This window comes from Protopterus annectens, chromosome 10.part0 (genome assembly GCF_019279795.1).
Source record: "Protopterus annectens isolate FY-2018-M chromosome 10.part0, PAN1.0, whole genome shotgun sequence".
In the NCBI taxonomy this organism is placed as follows: Eukaryota; Metazoa; Chordata; order Ceratodontiformes; family Protopteridae; genus Protopterus; species Protopterus annectens.
The window spans coordinates 1671469673-1671485226 of NC_056744.1; the positions used below are offsets into that span (position 1 = coordinate 1671469673).

Below are 15554 nucleotides of genomic sequence, written 5' to 3' on the forward strand. Positions count from 1 at the left end.
ACTCTGCTGCATGTTTACTAAAAACGATTAAACATTTTTATACAGCTTAACCAAAGGATCTTTACTACTGCTAGGAAGTCTACTTGCTTCTGTGTAATTTGTGCTTTTCTTTCACATCACATTTTGTTTGCATGTAGGCTTTTTCAGTATGTTTTGCAAAAGATGATGGTCTGTTTTCACGTGAACTTTGCCATAGACATTTGCAGTATACCTTGTATCCATACATCACAACTTACATGATGCTCTGATAGAAAAAGAAACCATATTTATCCATCTGTAATTACTTTTGATCCAGAAGTGACTGGTCTCTCCATTTGCCAGCTCACAGCTCTTGTGCCATTCTGAGTAGCATTTATTTACAAAATTAATTCCTTATACACCTCATATTATTTTAATGTTGGTGCATCTGTGTATAATTTTTTAAATGATTCACATTTTTCCTGATTGTGGTTCCACTCCCAGGCTGCATCTTGCTTTGACAGCTTTCTTAGAGACATAAATATTCAGGTCTATATTATAACTTCAAATGATTAAAAGAGCGAACGCTCTTTAATCGACCCCTTAAAATCGAAAGCACTAAATCCTGAACACATGGAACAGCGATTTTTTCCCTAGGGAAAAAAAATCTCTGGGCCGTTTTCGGGACTTTGCCATTTCCTCCACTGTGGTGCGATCTCGGAGTTGGTATATTTAAGTACAGGGGGAGGGGGGGGCGAAGCCCTCCACTTTATTTTGTGTTTGGATTTTTTTTTTTGCTGACCAGTGATTTTTTTCCCTGGAAACAAATCACTGTTTTGTTTATTCGGGATTTACTGCTTTCGATTTTAAGGATTCGATTAAAGAGCATTCGCTCTTTTAATCATTTGAAGTTATAATATAGACCCAAATATCCCAAGTCTTATTTTACATTTGATTTATTTAAGTTGAAGTTGCACTGTTTCACTCTCAATATTTACATAATCATGTTAGTGTATGTGTAATCACTTTTCAGCAATTCAGAGCATTTTTTCTGTTCCTATTCCATTGCTAGACCACACCTTGTGTCTAATAGCTTTCATACAGGCATAATTCTCTGAAAAGGTAGCAGTGTGAGTAACTCTGAATATTTTAAGTTATTTTTATTTCTATAGGTTACTTAGGCTTACTGGTAGATAAAGCTGAAACAAATACTCACATTGTGTACATTTTATATAGATTAGAAAAGTACTAATTGCAAAGAACAGTTGCACAAGTAATTGGGAGCTTGGAAGGTGTTGTAAACATAATCAATCTGTTAGTGTGGGGAGGGGATCTCCCCTTCTGCTACTTTCTCCATTTTCTGTGTTAGATCTGCAGAACACCAAAAGAGAGGCTTGTTTGACATTGAAAAAGGCAATCAAGTATCTGTTAGCCTTGCCTGTCTTTTGGTTGGTGAAATTCCCCAGGTTAGTAACATTCCTGGCGTTTCTGTTTTGGTTTTGATAGTGTGCGAACGCCAATGAGGGAATAGCTAGAGTTCTTGCAATCTTTAAAAAAAAAACAGTCATAAAGTACCAGCAAGTTCTACACAAAACACTAAACACACTTAAGGAGCCAAGCAAAAACATCAAAGTACTTTAGTACTTTTGTTCTTTACTTAAAATGACATGGACACCTTCAGCCATTTTGTGGTACTCCTATGCCTTCTTCCAGAAAAGTTTTCAGTTGTGACTCAGTCTGTTTCAGTGGAGCTTTTGACGTAGGTCCAAACTATAATACTACTGAAGGAATTGTGTCTTGTCTTCTAGTTTCTATTTGGGGAGGGGGAGGGGCAGGGGTAGTTGCATACCTGATTCTTTTGTGGTTTCAAAAGTGATTGAAGAATTCTGCCCTATGTATGACTTCATTTACTTCAGTCATTATATCAGGCATGTTTGAATCCAGATGTATACTCTGCAGGGGCTTATTTCACTGCTGTATCTGAAAGACCAAATGGTGCTGTTAGATGTGATGGATGTCTCTGGCACAGAGTTGGTTGGTGTCTAAACAGGAGATTCTTCCATTTTGTTGTGTGTAGTCATCAGTTCCAGTAAAGAGTGATGTTATTTGGGCTTTTTTTAGTGCATATAGTCTTGAGTAAGGTTTTGTCCATTGTGTCTCCTGCCTGTCAAAAAAATGGTCTGGTGTTCCTCTACCTAGATTCTGGATTCTTAGCCTCATCCAAGTGCATCTTGGAATATGCTTTTTTGGGTGCTCCATAGTGGCCTCTAAGGTCATTATAATTTAGATGTCCTCGCTGGTCCTAGCTTAGAGAAGGACATTCACTGGGCCAGAGGTGAGCACTCTAGTGTTACTCCTTATGGGCCCATGATATGATTCTCTTGGCCATTTGGATGACATGGTGAAAAGGGGTCAAGTTTCAGATTTCGATGCACATTCTGGATTCAGTGACTACTTAGTCTTAATAGTATAATTTGTCTTGAAGGAGCCTATGTTGTAGCTGATCGTGAAAAGTCATTGGCTTCAGATCCACCACCTACTCATGGAAATACTGTTAGTGTTGCACTGTTGTCATGATGCACTGGAATTGTGTACAATCTGCAGGAACTTTCTGGTGTTTTTCCTTCTTTTCTGTTGAATGTTCATTGATAAGACCAAGTTCACATGCAAGCTGTGGAGTTTACTAAGGCTATCATAGCATGAAGTGATTAAGGCCTGTCTGGGATGGGATTCCACATTAACTAATATGAGCTCAGAGCAGTTTTGGTCATGCTTTCAATTCATCATGTGGTATCTAAACAAGCCCGGGTCTACAAGGTCATGCCTGTATACAGACATGCTGTGTTCATGTGCCAGTGGGTCGTAAGTGGACAGTCCTTCCCTAAACAGTTCATATTATGACGTGAATGAGCATGTACAAACGTTCAGTCATCTGGTAGAGATCTAGAATAAAAGGACATACTGTGACAAGGTCTTATCAAAACAGGTGCAGACTGATCTCCACATTTCCTATGTTTAATAAGTTCAGAAGGCAAATGGGAGTAACTGTCAACACACTCTCTTCCAGTGGCACAAGGAGTTGTGTACTTTCCTGACATTTTCTTTAATTTCATACCTCGTTGCAAAGATAAGAGAAGAAAGACCACCACTCATTCTTGTTATCTTTTCATGGAAAAGAAAGTTATGGTTACATGTCTCAAGGTCTGTCGTGGTGCATGAAACCTCTCTCACCCCTAGCCAAGGATGTCCCACTTAGCTGTATTGTGACTGGCTCTTCATAAGGGAGTGGATTCTGAGAAAGACTTTGTTTTTGTCAGACTTGCCATGGGCTTTTAGGGCTGATTTGGGTTACAAGGAGGGCTTCTCCTTGGGGTTTGCCACTAGGTGGACAGTGTTCTCAGTTTAAACATGGCGGTACTTGGTTATCTCCTTATCATGTCAGTTTTCAGAGAATGGTGACATATCTCATGCACCTGTATCATCTGGGCCTCAGTTTCACGACAGTCAAAGTCCATGTATGAATAACTTCATATGTTAACCTACTGTTTTGGTTCCTCATAACAATCGGTCATTTGCAATTGCTGGTGCCCATTCTCAGCCTCTGGATCTTCCACTTTGGACTGACCAATTTACCTCTGACCTGTGGTTACCATGCTTGTGTTCTTAAGCCTGGCAGAGGCCATTTGTCATTGTTGGTCGGTAGTGAAAAGATTGGAACATGCTGGCACTAGGCCAACTGTATGGGGCTTTGTGATGTGTCTTGCTTGATTCTCTGGGTTACAGAGCATGCAGTGGCAGTAGATATGTATGCATGCATACTTGTCCACGTGATTCATATATTAACCAGTCTGTCCCTTACACTAATGCATGTTCATTGTACTCTTTTTGTTCTCTGCTCTTCATCAGGGGGTGACACAGTCATGGTACAACCATACTTTGCCCGAGGAAGACAAGCTGTCCATTGAGGGTATCGAGCCGGTCCTCTACCTTTCTATACTTTTGACTGCTTTGGGGTTGCTTGTGTTAAACATATATGTTATGACCAGCTGTCTCCTTCAATCATGACATTGTGGACAGTAAATCTGTGGTCCAGCAGTGCCTGTTTGGGCATTGCTTCATTAAGAAGCACACCTCATCTGTAAGACTCTAACTTTGTTATACAACTTTAGCTTTCCTCTGAGTCTGGGAACATGCTAGATTTGGTGACATCAAAGTGTGTTTCTTGGAAAACACTGTTCTTGATGGTCATCTGCTGTAGGCAATGCATCTGAGAGTTTCAGGCCATTATGTGCACAGAACTATATCTGATATTTCACAAGGATAACAGATAAGTATTACAGCAATATGCTTCACATTACCTCAGATGAGAACTGTCTCTACTGGAAAGCATTAGATTGTTACATATACTAAAAGCATTATACTATTAAACTTTGTATAGTGGCAGACTCCAAATCAGACGTCAGATCAGTGACAAGTGAAGTACCACAGGGTTCAGTCCTGGGTCCTCTCTTGTTTGGTATCTACTTCTCTAAAGTACAGGCTAACACAGAAGGTCTTTGGCTAACTAAATTCGGAGATGACTGCAAACTAGGAGCCATAATCGAAACTCCTAACGATGTGGACATCCTACAAAAGGGCCTCACTGGGACAGATGCCTGGTGTCAAAGCCATGGTCTCAAGCTCAATGCCAAAAAGTGCATTGTCATCCCCTTTGGTAAAAACTCTGTACCCATGAACTACCACATAGGTGGTAGTCTACTTAATACTGAAAGTGTGATAAGAGACCTTGGGACACACGTGGACAGTAGTCTCTCCTTTGATAATCACATCGCCACAGTGGTCAAGAAATCCTTCAACGTGGCACACCTCATCACAAAAGGTTTCTCATCCAGAAAAAAATAGGTCATTGTCCCCCTCTGCTCATCACTCATTAGACCCATTATAGAGTACAACGCCCCTTTTGGTGTGTACCTCACAAGACATCTACAACAACTGAAAAGGCCACAAAAATACCTCACAAAGAGGATTACTGGCCTCAAACAGATGCCTTACACAGACCGTCTCAAAAAACTCCAGCTTTACTCCGTCGCATATCACCTACTCAGAGGCGATTTCTGCCTAACATACAAAGCTATGTCAAACCCAGAGTTGTTGGACATGCTCCACTTAAAGAAATCCCAAACCCTCCGAGCTACATGCTCTAGGGACCTAAACCTTGTCACCACAATAAACAGAACATGCTGGAGGGATAGATTCCTGTCCTAGAGACTTCCCATACTCTGGAACAGACTACCTATCTATGTCAAACAGAACTCTTCATTAGCACTCTTCAAGAAAAATCTTGATGATTGGATGGGTAATAGGAAATTCACCCCGGGGATCACTTCTGTGGTTCTGCTTGACAGGGGCACAGGAAAATAATTTTCTTGGGTGGCAAAAGCCAGGGTACCTTTTTGGCTAGGCTTGTATAGGCCCTAGGGCCAATAGCCTAGTACCTACCTATGAACCTATGAATTCTCGGGTATTGTATGTATAACGACACAGACTCATAAAGACTGTATTGCCTACAAGCCAGATACTTTATTTCATTACAGATATGATTTGATTGTCTTCTATCCCAAGCTTACAGCTGAAAGGCTAGTGTAATATTACACTGTCCTCCCCACTAAGTACATTAGCAAAGGGAATACTGCTCAACTGTCCAGATTTTCACATAATGTCCAGATCTGTGCCTCATATTTTTGATCTATTTGTCATAAAATTTTGGTTTTCTGGCAAATCATTTGCAGATCATTGAGGAATGAAGTCAGAAAATAATGACAGATATTAGAGTTTCAGAATGTATTCCCTTCAGAAAATTCATGTAAATGCAAAACCTGTTATTCTGTCAACTTTTGAAGATTGTATGAACAATATTTAAAAACTGTCCCTATTTTGGGGTCTTTGTCCACCCATTATGTATGGCTTTGTTCATATTTCTTGCTCTAAAAGGTTGAAAGGTATAGCAGAGAGTGCTAATTGTTTTTGCTGAAAATTTACAGCTTGTACTGTTCATTTTAATAAATTAAAAGTTAAGGTCCACTTTGTGTCTTCTTAAGGTCCCAGAAACCTTTGAGGATGTTGCTGTTACTTTCTCGGAAGAGGAGTGGAAATTGTTAAGAAAACAAGATAAGGAGCTTTACAAAGAAGTGATGGTACAGAACTATGAAACGTTGGTATCAATAGGTAAGTAAATTCTGTCTTAGGAAGTGAGATATTCATTGTGAGAGTTACAAGTGTAACGTTAAGTTCTGTGCTACAATAATTCCGAATTGTACACTTTGCACTTGTAGCATATCTTATCCTTCTCACTTCGGATGATTCTGACAATATCAACATCTGTATCTGTACTGACCCCTTGTGGCCTTATGAGAGCCTTCTCATTCTTGTTCAAGTGTGCCTGTCATTGGTGAAACCGGGTCTATATTATAAGGCTGAATTATAAGACCAAAAGTTGAAAATCGCAAACACTGTCAATGCCGAATATGCCAGACCTCGAACTGCATTTTGTGAAATTGTAGTACTGTGAAGATTGGAATATTTGCCTTTTCCTCACTGTAGTGTGATCTCGGAGCTGGTTTATATATTTAGCGGTGGGTGTGGCGGGGTGCATCCCCTCACAATAACAAGTTCAAGATCCAGCATTTTTGACATTTACAGCGTTTGCGATTTTCAACTTTCAATCTTATAATAGCTATAGAAGTTTAGTATTTGTTTAGTCATTTTGCTTCATTTTTTTAATTCATCTGCTATACTACACAATGTCTTTGACAAGCTTTTCCCTTATTTTCATGAAGCAACCACCTATAAAGTTGTTTTTTTTCCTCTGTTACATAGTTAATGCCTCCTTTTCCCCTCCTGACTCCAAGGAAAGCATATTATGACCCATCATTGTCTCTTCATGAGTGGTATAATACCTTTTTTGTTTCAAACTAATTGTTTATCATGAGTGCTTGGCCTGCTAGCTTTCTGCGGACCATTTTGTAGATACCAAGGGCACTTTGGCTTCATTAAATTAATTATTCAAGTTTACATGGTATGAAATTGGGGAAGGTCTGAAAGATATGGCATATTTACAACTTTTTAAAATGAAACACTTATCTATGTTGTCATCCATATCTGCACTATCTTTGCGTCTATATCATAACATCGACAGCTTAGGCTGTTGAATGCTAAATCATCGACACCTAACCGTCGAACGCTTAAAATACCGAACGGCCACATCATCAGATTCATTCCTCGGAATTTGGGTGGCGGTCCATAAACAAAATAAACAAACACACCCAAACATAGTGGGGGGCTGCTCCCCCCACACCCACCCTACCTAAATATACCAACTCCGAGATCGCTCTACATTGGGTAAAGGGCAAATCCTTAATAACGGCCATGCAAATTCTTTCCCGAGGAAAGAATTTGATAATGTGGCCGTTCGCTATTGTAAGCGTTCGATGCTTAGGTGTTGATGATTAAGTATTTGACAACCTAAGCTGTCGACAATTCAGTAGGAACCCGTCCTTAGCTGTTCTTCACACCAATCCAAGTGGTACTTCCTATGTCAGATGTACAGTTACAACTACCACTCCATCCTGCTAAAGGTGCCTCATGTTTTGGAGTGATGTCACTAGTCCCACCTGCTGTCATGGTCTGTTGCACCTACCTCAAGATAGTTATAATTTATTTGTTTATTATGTAGTTACCTGAGGAACGATACCGTTTTTTTTTTTTTTTTTTTTTACCATTTCCAGATACGAAACTGTCCAAAAACAGGATGGCACAGAAGCCCACAGTAACGGAATGCATTATAATGATGTAGAAATGCAGTAAATAGTTGGGAGGGCATGACATGGGAAGTTATTTAACTTCTACTGCATGAGTACAGTCTGAAGATGGTACAGATAGAAATGCAGTAAATAGTTGGGAGGGCATGACATGGGAAGTTATTTAACTTCTACTGCATGAGTACAGTCTGAAGACGGTACAGATAGAAATGCAGTAAATAGTTGGGAGGGCATGACATGGGAAGTTATTTAACTTCTACTGCATGAATACAGTCTGAAGATGGTACAGATAGAAATGCAGTAAATAGTTGGGAGGGCATGACATGGGAAGTTATTTAACTTCTACTGCATGAATACAGTCTGAAGACGGTACAGATAGAAATGCAGTAAATAGTTGGGAGGGCATGACATGGGAAGTTATTTAACTTCTACTGCATGAGTACAGTCTGAAGACGGTACAGATAGAAATGCAGTAAATAGTTGGGAGGACATGACATGGGAAGTTATTTAACTTCTACTGCATGAATACAGTCTGAAGATGGTACAGATAGAAATGCAGTAAATAGTTGGGAGGGCATGACATGGGAAGTTATTTAACTTCTACTGCATGAGTACAGTCTGAAGATGGTACAGATAGAAATGCAGTAAATAGTTGGGAGGGCATGACATGGGAAGTTATTTAACTTCTACTGCATGAGTACAGTCTGAAGACGGTACAGATAGAAATGCAGTAAATAGTTGGGAGGACATGACATGGGAAGTTATTTAACTTCTACTGCATGAATACAGTCTGAAGACGGTACAGATAGAAATGCAGTAAATAGTTGGGAGGGCATGACATGGGAAGTTATTTAACTTCTACTGCATGAGTACAGTCTGAAGACGGTACAGATAGAAATGCAGTAAATAGTTGGGAGGGCGTGACATGGGAAGTTATTTAACTTCTACTGCATGAATACAGTCTGAAGACGGTACAGATAGAAATGCAGTAAATAGTTGGGAGGGCATGACATGGGAAGTTATTTAACTTCTACTGCATGAGTACAGTCTGAAGACGGTACAGATAGAAATGCAGTAAATAGTTGGGAGGGCATGACATGGGAAGTTATTTAACTTCTACTGCATGAGTACAGTCTGAAGACGGTACAGATAGAAATGCAGTAAATAGTTGGGAGGGCATGACATGGGAAGTTATTTAACTTCTACTGCATGAGTACAGTCTGAAGATGGTACAGATAGAAATGCAGTAAATAGTTGGGAGGACATGACATGGGAAGTTATTTAACTTCTACTGCATGAATACAGTCTGAAGATGGTACAGATAGAAATGCAGTAAATAGTTGGGAGGGCATGACATGGGAAGTTATTTAACTTCTACTGCATGAGTACAGTCTGAAGACGGTACAGATAGAAATGCAGTAAATAGTTGGGAGGGCATGACATGGGAAGTTATTTAACTTCTACTGCATGAATACAGTCTGAAGATGGTACAGATAGAAATGCAGTAAATAGTTGGGAGGGCATGACATGGGAAGTTATTTAACTTCTACTGCATGAATACAGTCTGAAGATGGTACAGATAGAAATGCAGTAAATAGTTGGGAGGACATGACATGGGAAGTTATTTAACTTCTACTGCATGAATACAGTCTGAAGATGGTACAGATAGAAATGCAGTAAATAGTTGGGAGGGCATGACATGGGAAGTTATTTAACTTCTACTGCATGAGTACAGTCTGAAGACGGTACAGATAGAAATGCAGTAAATAGTTGGGAGGGCATGACATGGGAAGTTATTTAACTTCTACTGCATGAGTACAGTCTGAAGATGGTACAGATAGAAATGCAGTAAATAGTTGGGAGGACATGACATGGGAAGTTATTTAACTTCTACTGCATGAGTACAGTCTGAAGATGGTACAGATAGAAATGCAGTAAATAGTTGGGAGGGCATGACATGGGAAGTTATTTAACTTCTACTGCATGAGTACAGTCTGAAGATGGTACAGATAGAAATGCAGTAAATAGTTGGGAGGGCATGACATGGGAAGTTATTTAACTTCTACTGCATGAGTACAGTCTGAAGATGGTACAGATAGAAATGCAGTAAATAGTTGGGAGGGCATGACATGGGAAGTTATTTAACTTCTACTGCATGAATACAGTCTGAAGATGGTACAGATAGAAATGCAGTAAATAGTTGGGAGGGCATGACATGGGAAGTTATTTAACTTCTACTGCATGAGTACAGTCTGAAGATGGTACAGATAGAAATGCAGTAAATAGTTGGGAGGACATGACATGGGAAGTTATTTAACTTCTACTGCATGAGTACAGTCTGAAGATGGTACAGATAGAAATGCAGTAAATAGTTGGGAGGGCATGACATGGGAAGTTATTTAACTTCTACTGCATGAGTACAGTCTGAAGATGGTACAGATAGAAATGCAGTAAATAGTTGGGAGGGCATGACATGGGAAGTTATTTAACTTCTACTGCATGAGTACAGTCTGAAGATGGTACAGATAGAAATGCAGTAAATAGTTGGGAGGGCATGACATGGGAAGTTATTTAACTTCTACTGCATGAATACAGTCTGAAGATGGTACAGATAGAAATGCAGTAAATAGTTGGGAGGACATGACATGGGAAGTTATTTAACTTCTACTGCATGAGTACAGTCTGAAGACGGTACAGATAGAAATGCAGTAAATAGTTGGGAGGGCATGACATGGGAAGTTATTTAACTTCTACTGCATGAGTACAGTCTGAAGACGGTACAGATAGAAATGCAGTAAATAGTTGGGAGGACATGACATGGGAAGTTATTTAACTTCTACTGCATGAATACAGTCTGAAGATGGTACAGATAGAAATGCAGTAAATAGTTGGGAGGACATGACATGGGAAGTTATTTAACTTCTACTGCATGAGTACAGTCTGAAGATGGTACAGATAGAAATGCAGTAAATAGTTGGGAGGGCATGACATGGGAAGTTATTTAACTTCTACTGCATGAATACAGTCTGAAGATGGTACAGATAGAAATGCAGTAAATAGTTGGGAGGACATGACATGGGAAGTTATTTAACTTCTACTGCATGAGTACAGTCTGAAGACGGTACAGATAGAAATGCAGTAAATAGTTGGGAGGGCATGACATGGGAAGTTATTTAACTTCTACTGCATGAGTACAGTCTGAAGACGGTACAGATAGAAATGCAGTAAATAGTTGGGAGGGCATGACATGGGAAGTTATTTAACTTCTACTGCATGAGTACAGTCTGAAGATGGTACAGATAGAAATGCAGTAAATAGTTGGGAGGACATGACATGGGAAGTTATTTAACTTCTACTGCATGAATACAGTCTGAAGATGGTACAGATAGAAATGCAGTAAATAGTTGGGAGGGCATGACATGGGAAGTTATTTAACTTCTACTGCATGAGTACAGTCTGAAGACGGTACAGATAGAAATGCAGTAAATAGTTGGGAGGGCATGACATGGGAAGTTATTTAACTTCTACTGCATGAATACAGTCTGAAGATGGTACAGATAGAAATGCAGTAAATAGTTGGGAGGGCATGACATGGGAAGTTATTTAACTTCTACTGCATGAGTACAGTCTGAAGATGGTACAGATAGAAATGCAGTAAATAGTTGGGAGGACATGACATGGGAAGTTATTTAACTTCTACTGCATGAGTACAGTCTGAAGATGGTACAGATAGAAATGCAGTAAATAGTTGGGAGGACATGACATGGGAAGTTATTTAACTTCTACTGCATGAGTACAGTCTGAAGATGGTACAGATAGCAATGCAGTAAATAGTTGGGAGGGCATGACATGGGAAGTTATTTAACTTCTACTGCATGAGTACAGTCTGAAGATGGTACAGATAGAAATGCAGTAAATAGTTGGGAGGGCGTGACATGGGAAGTTATTTAACTTCTACTGCATGAGTACAGTCTGAAGATGGTACAGATAGAAATGCAGTAAATAGTTGGGAGGACATGACATGGGAAGTTATTTAACTTCTACTGCATGAGTACAGTCTGAAGATGGTACAGATAGAAATGCAGTAAATAGTTGGGAGGGCGTGACATGGGAAGTTATTTAACTTCTACTGCATGAGTACAGTCTGAAGATGGTACAGATAGAAATGCAGTAAATAGTTGGGAGGGCATGACATGGGAAGTTATTTAACTTCTACTGCATGAATACAGTCTGAAGATGGTACAGATAGAAATGCAGTAAATAGTTGGGAGGACATGACATGGGAAGTTATTTAACTTCTACTGCATGAGTACAGTCTGAAGATGGTACAGATAGAAATGCAGTAAATAGTTGGGAGGGCATGACATGGGAAGTTATTTAACTTCTACTGCATGAGTACAGTCTGAAGACGGTACAGATAGAAATGCAGTAAATAGTTGGGAGGGCATGACATGGGAAGTTATTTAACTTCTACTGCATGAATACAGTCTGAAGATGGTACAGATAGAAATGCAGTAAATAGTTGGGAGGGCATGACATGGGAAGTTATTTAACTTCTACTGCATGAGTACAGTCTGAAGATGGTACAGATAGAAATGCAGTAAATAGTTGGGAGGCATGACATGGGAAGTTATTTAACTTTTACTGCATGAGTACAGTCTGAAGATGGTACAGATAGAAATGCAGTAAATAGTTGGGAGGGCATGACATGGGAAGTTATTTAACTTCTACTGCATGAGTACAGTCTGAAGACGGTACAGATAGAAATGCAGTAAATAGTTGGGAGGGCATGACATGGGAAGTTATTTAACTTCTACTGCATGAATACAGTCTGAAGATGGTACAGATAGAAATGCAGTAAATAGTTGGGAGGGCATGACATGGGAAGTTATTTAACTTCTACTGCATGAGTACAGTCTGAAGATGGTACAGATAGAAATGCAGTAAATAGTTGGGAGGGCGTGACATGGGAAGTTATTTAACTTCTACTGCATGAGTACAGTCTGAAGATGGTACAGATAGAAATGCAGTAAATAGTTGGGAGGGCATGACATGGGAAGTTATTTAACTTCTACTGCATGAGTACAGTCTGAAGACGGGACAGATAGAAATGCAGTAAATAGTTGGGAGGGCATGACATGGGAAGTTATTTAACTTCTACTGCATGAATACAGTCTGAAGATGGTACAGATAGAAATGCAGTAAATAGTTGGGAGGGCATGACATGGGAAGTTATTTAACTTCTACTGCATGAATACAGTCTGAAGACGGTACAGATAGAAATGCAGTAAATAGTTGGGAGGACATGACATGGGAAGTTATTTAACTTCTACTGCATGAATACAGTCTGAAGATGGTACAGATAGAAATGCAGTAAATAGTTGGGAGGGCATGACATGGGAAGTTATTTAACTTCTACTGCATGAATACAGTCTGAAGATGGTACAGATAGAAATGCAGTAAATAGTTGGGAGGGCATGACATGGGAAGTTATTTAACTTCTACTGCATGAATACAGTCTGAAGATGGTACAGATAGAAATGCAGTAAATAGTTGGGAGGGCATGACATGGGAAGTTATTTAACTTCTACTGCATGAGTACAGTCTGAAGACGGGACAGATAGAAATGCAGTAAATAGTTGGGAGGACATGACATGGGAAGTTATTTAACTTCTACTGCATGAATACAGTCTGAAGATGGTACAGATAGAAATGCAGTAAATAGTTGGGAGGGCATGACATGGGAAGTTATTTAACTTCTACTGCATGAGTACAGTCTGAAGATGGTACAGATAGAAATGCAGTAAATAGTTGGGAGGGCATGACATGGGAAGTTATTTAACTTCTACTGCATGAGTACAGTCTGAAGATGGTACAGATAGAAATGCAGTAAATAGTTGGGAGGGCATGACATGGGAAGTTATTTAACTTCTACTGCATGAGTACAGTCTGAAGACGGTACAGATAGAAATGCAGTAAATAGTTGGGAGGGCATGACATGGGAAGTTATTTAACTTCTACTGCATGAATACAGTCTGAAGATGGTACAGATAGAAATGCAGTAAATAGTTGGGAGGGCATGACATGGGAAGTTATTTAACTTCTACTGCATGAATACAGTCTGAAGATGGTACAGATAGAAATGCAGTAAATAGTTGGGAGGGCATGACATGGGAAGTTATTTAACTTCTACTGCATGAATACAGTCTGAAGATGGTACAGATAGAAATGCAGTAAATAGTTGGGAGGGCATGACATGGGAAGTTATTTAACTTCTACTGCATGAGTACAGTCTGAAGACGGTACAGATAGAAATGCAGTAAATAGTTGGGAGGGCATGACATGGGAAGTTATTTAACTTCTACTGCATGAATACAGTCTGAAGATGGTACAGATAGAAATGCAGTAAATAGTTGGGAGGGGAGGACATGACATGGGAAGTTATTTAACTTCTACTGCATGAGTACAGTCTGAAGACGGTACAGATAGAAATGCAGTAAATAGTTGCGAGGGCATGACATGGGAAGTTATTTAACTTCTACTGCATGAGTACAGTCTGAAGATGGTACAGATAGAAATGCAGTAAATAGTTGGGAGGACATGACATGGGAAGTTATTTAACTTCTACTGCATGAGTACAGTCTGAAGATGGTACAGATAGAAATGCAGTAAATAGTTGGGAGGGCATGACATGGGAAGTTATTTAACTTCTACTGCATGAGTACAGTCTGAAGATGGTACAGATAGAAATGCAGTAAATAGTTGGGAGGGCATGACATGGGAAGTTATTTAACTTCTACTGCATGAGTACAGTCTGAAGATGGTACAGATAGAAATGCAGTAAATAGTTGGGAGGGCGTGACATGGGAAGTTATTTAACTTCTACTGCATGAATACAGTCTGAAGATGGTACAGATAGAAATGCAGTAAATAGTTGGGAGGGCATGACATGGGAAGTTATTTAACTTCTACTGCATGAGTACAGTCTGAAGATGGTACAGATAGAAATGCAGTAAATAGTTGGGAGGCATGACATGGGAAGTTATTTAACTTTTACTGCATGAGTACAGTCTGAAGATGGTACAGATAGAAATGCAGTAAATAGTTGGGAGGGCATGACATGGGAAGTTATTTAACTTCTACTGCATGAGTACAGTCTGAAGACGGTACAGATAGAAATGCAGTAAATAGTTGGGAGGGCATGACATGGGAAGTTATTTAACTTCTACTGCATGAATACAGTCTGAAGATGGTACAGATAGAAATGCAGTAAATAGTTGGGAGGGCATGACATGGGAAGTTATTTAACTTCTACTGCATGAGTACAGTCTGAAGATGGTACAGATAGAAATGCAGTAAATAGTTGGGAGGACATGACATGGGAAGTTATTTAACTTCTACTGCATGAATACAGTCTGAAGATGGTACAGATAGAAATGCAGTAAATAGTTGGGAGGGCATGACATGGGAAGTTATTTAACTTCTACTGCATGAGTACAGTCTGAAGACGGTACAGATAGAAATGCAGTAAATAGTTGGGAGGGCATGACATGGGAAGTTATTTAACTTCTACTGCATGAATACAGTCTGAAGATGGTACAGATAGAAATGCAGTAAATAGTTGGGAGGGCATGACATGGGAAGTTATTTAACTTCTACTGCATGAGTACAGTCTGAAGACGGTACAGATAGAAATGCAGTAAATAGTTGGGAGGGCATGACATGGGAAGTTATTTAACTTCTACTGCATGAATACAGTCTGAAGATGGTACAGATAGA

At 39.5% G+C, this 15554-nt stretch overlaps 1 protein-coding gene across 1 annotated transcript in view; it reads left to right on the plus strand.

The window, feature by feature from the left end:
* Window positions 1–15554, plus strand: part of LOC122813885 (zinc finger protein 420-like) — a 175904-nt gene that overhangs the window by 71497 nt on the left and 88853 nt on the right. The window contains exon 4 of the mRNA XM_044086425.1: window positions 6057–6183. Within this exon, the coding sequence (XP_043942360.1) occupies window positions 6057–6183 (127 nt within the window). The remainder of the gene's footprint in view (window positions 1–6056; window positions 6184–15554) is intronic.